This window comes from Zea mays, chromosome 4 (assembly GCF_902167145.1).
Source record: "Zea mays cultivar B73 chromosome 4, Zm-B73-REFERENCE-NAM-5.0, whole genome shotgun sequence".
In the NCBI taxonomy this organism is placed as follows: Eukaryota; Viridiplantae; Streptophyta; class Magnoliopsida; order Poales; family Poaceae; genus Zea; species Zea mays.
Genome location: NC_050099.1, coordinates 25858950 through 25862538, shown reverse-complemented (window position 1 = coordinate 25862538; position 3589 = coordinate 25858950). Strand labels below are relative to the sequence as shown.

At 43.9% G+C, this 3589-nt stretch overlaps 1 protein-coding gene across 1 annotated transcript; it reads left to right on the top strand.

The window, feature by feature from the left end:
* Nucleotides 1–1283: 1283 nt before the first annotated feature.
* On the top strand, nucleotides 1284–2771 carry LOC100282743 (O-methyltransferase ZRP4). The gene is made up of 2 exons (NM_001174840.2): nucleotides 1284–2109; nucleotides 2276–2771. The coding sequence occupies exons 1-2, from the start codon at nucleotides 1291–1293 to the stop codon at nucleotides 2570–2572; spliced, it is 1116 nt and encodes a 371-aa protein (NP_001168311.2). The 5' UTR covers nucleotides 1284–1290; the 3' UTR covers nucleotides 2573–2771.
* Nucleotides 2772–3589: the final 818 nt, after the last annotated feature.

The window sequence follows — 3589 nt, the reverse complement described above, 5'->3', positions numbered from 1 at the left end:
TTAACTGAGGTAAACACATTAGAGTTTTTTATGCTAAAAAATCATGTAAGAGACAAACCTTTCATGAAGAGATGTCTTAACGAGGTTGTACATATCCTTAGAAATGTTTATTCCAGATTCAAATGTTTTCCAACCAAATGTCGACAAATCTATCCTCAGCAGCCTAACACTGACTTGGACTACCCCTTTCCCGAAATTAGAATAGGACGCTCACATTTCTATCTGTCTCTAAATCAAATTCAACTTATTTTTTAAAAAAATAACATTTTATATTTTCAAACTATTTCCATATAGAATTAACAATGGTCAAAACTTCAAAAGTTCGGTTGGATTTTACTCAAAGCATCAATTGCAAATCTATGATTGGAGAGGTACTAATTTTAAGCTATAATTTAGTTTACTTCAAAAATAAAATTCTGTTTTGGATATTGGAAATATTCGTTGGCCTCAAATACATCGTTTTGCTGCCACGCGAAAAACGATGGTCCTTGGGCCACTATAATAACTGAGTATTCTGGTTTTTACGACGGGAAAGTATCGCTTTCGTAGGAAAGCAACAAGGATTCCTCGTTTTCACCGAAGAAAGCTGACAGCACAGAGATTCTATATTTTTTGGTAAATAGATACCCATCCGTTACAATTTTTAATTTGTTTGACTTATTAAAAAAATATAATTATTATCAATTTTTACCGTGATATTATTTAACATATAATATACTTTAAGTATGATTTTAATTTCTTATTTTTTCGCAAAAAGTTTGAAAAAAAACAAGTCGGCCAAACTTAGTAAAAAAGTCAACTTAATTATAAATTTAGAACTTAATTATAAATTCAGATGAAGAGCCTCACTCTATTAGAGAAAGAGGTGAAGGGAGGAGGACGAAGAAAAAAAAGGCCTCATATCATCTAATTAGGTATATGTTTCTGTGCTGCCACGAGGCGGGGGAGCATGGAGAGCGGCGTCTAGGCTACAAATATAATTATTATTTATTTCTAAACAATAAAGTACATATAGTCTGTTGGTTAGTCTCAAATTTTAGAGTAAAGAGGTGTATGTTTGAGTGTTTGTTTTGCATTATTTTTGCATGTGCTAGACGTGAGGAGTGTGAAGCTGTGGTAGCATAGGTGACATATTAGATTTTTAATAGATTAATATAGATATAGATATAGATGTTGACTTTGTCAATGGTCGTTAGGAAATTAGCCCCATTTAATATATTTCTGGATTCACCACTTGACGAGCCGAGCCTATATATAGGAAAGTTTTGCAGCCGTGAAGCTACACAATCCATGCGGCGGCATATGGCGCCCATCAAGGAGCAAAAACACACGACAAGCGCAGAACAGCAGGTGATGCTGGATGCCGAGCTCCAGCTGTGGAACCACACCTTCGGCTACGTCAAGTCCATGGCGCTCAAGGCCGCGATCGACCTCGGCATACCCGAGGCCATCCACCAGCACGGCGGCACGGCCACCCTCCCACAAATAGTCACCAGGGTCAAGCTCCACCCGTCCAAGACACCATGCCTGCGGCGCCTCATGCGCGTGCTCACCCTCACCGGCGTCTTCGGCGCGCAGGAGCCGCACGATGACGACGGCGGCTGTGACGACGAGCTCGTCTACACGCTCACGCCGGCGTCCCGTCTCCTCGTCGGCTCACCGGGGCAGAACGTGGGCCCTTTCCTGACCCTGATGCTCGGCCCCATCTTCGTGTCGTCCTTCCTCGACCTCCGCGGGTGGTTCCAGCACGAGACGCCGGACCCGTCCCCCTTCAAGATGACGCACGGGCGGGACATATGGGAGCTGGCCGCCCACGACGCCGCCTTCGGCAGGCTCTTCGACGCCGGCATGGTCGCTGACAGCAGCTTCATCATGGACGTCGTGGTCAGGGAGTGCGGCGGCGTCTTTGAGGGGATCAGCTCCCTCGTCGACGTCGCCGGCGGGCTCGGTGGCGCCACACAGACCATCGCGAAGGCGTTCCCGAACCTGGAGTGCAGCGTGCTGGATCTCCCAAACGTCGTCGCCAGCGCTCCCGCTGATACCGCCGTGAAGTATGTCCCCGGTGACATGTTCGAGAGCGTTCCGGCGGCAGACGCTGTCTTCCTCAAGGTAGGACTGTTTTGTGAAATTTATAGGAACAAAAAGGTCAATAACAACAATGGTGGCATGCAGACAACGAGTCATACTTATATAAATTTTGGTCTCTTTCGGTAGTATATATTATTATTGTTTATTGTGATGCTACCTTATTTAATTTGTGTTCACCTTTCATCAGTGGATTATGCATGACTGGGGTGATGCCGACTGTGTCAAGATACTGAAGAACTGCAAGAAGGCCATACCGGCTCAAGGAGGCAAGGTGATAATACTGGATATCGTGGTTGGAGCAGGGTCGTCATGCGACCGGAAGAATGTGGAGACGCAATGCTTGTTTGATCTCTTCATCATGTTTATCAACGGTGCCGAACGAGATGAGCGACAGTGGAAGAAGATCATCTTTGAAGCCGGCTTTACATCTTACAAGATCATACCTGTCCTGGGCATTAGATCCATAATTGAAATCTGCCTATAGAAGCTAATATAATTAAGGATGAAAACGGGTCAGGTTCGGGTTGAGTTGAGCAAAATTCTACCCGGGATGGCATCCTTAAAGTCTATATAAACCCACCCACGATCGTACCCACGAGTGCAATTCTAAACCCGCACCTGAACCCGTCGGGTTTGAGGTATTGTATACTTTTAAATAATAATTCAACTATCTCTACTACTGTACGTCACACCTTTTCCTTCGTTCACCTCTCCTTGCTCCCATACTTAAATAGTAACTAGTTATGTGCCCGTGCGTTGCAACGACACACGAAATATTTTACAAAATGTTTTTGCACAACGATTACATGACAATGACCAACATATATATTCATCAGCTTCAATATATCACAAATTATGTCAACAACCAATCTCTACTATAAAGCATTAGTTTGCACATGCTTTGTTGGAACTCTAAAGTTCGTTGCACAATCAGAATAGCATAACCTAAAGTCCAATCCTTATGGTGGCTGATGGTACAAAGCTACAAAAGAGAATCAAATAAGTACAATCTCAAGAAGAAAGCAACCCTTGAAGATGACATCTAGTCTATCTGTGCAGTAGCTCAGAAGATAATTGTGGCATGATCCTGAGCTGGCCTTTAGCATTTGAAGCAGTGCTCGTTCAGGAAATGAGACTGCTGCCAGCCTGAGAACCCACGTTGCATTATAATACTTTTGCTCAGCTAATTCGCTGGTTTTACTGGTTTGGCATTTAAGTGTTTTGGTTTTACCAGTTCTCTGAACCATTTATGCCCAGGATGATGGTACTGGTGGCCATGATGTTGACCCAGGGCATGCAGAAGATGGGGCGCGCGCCATGAAGAGCATGAATGCAGGCCTAGGTCTGCCATGCACAGCAGCTAGAACACCTCCATCACTTGAGTTAATGTCCGGTGATCATGCCTGTGTAGGCGTACATGTTAGTTAACAACATGGTCATGAGCGTAGTTGTAGTTTATTGGCCAAATGGCTAATGATACAAGGAAGCAAAGCTATTTTTA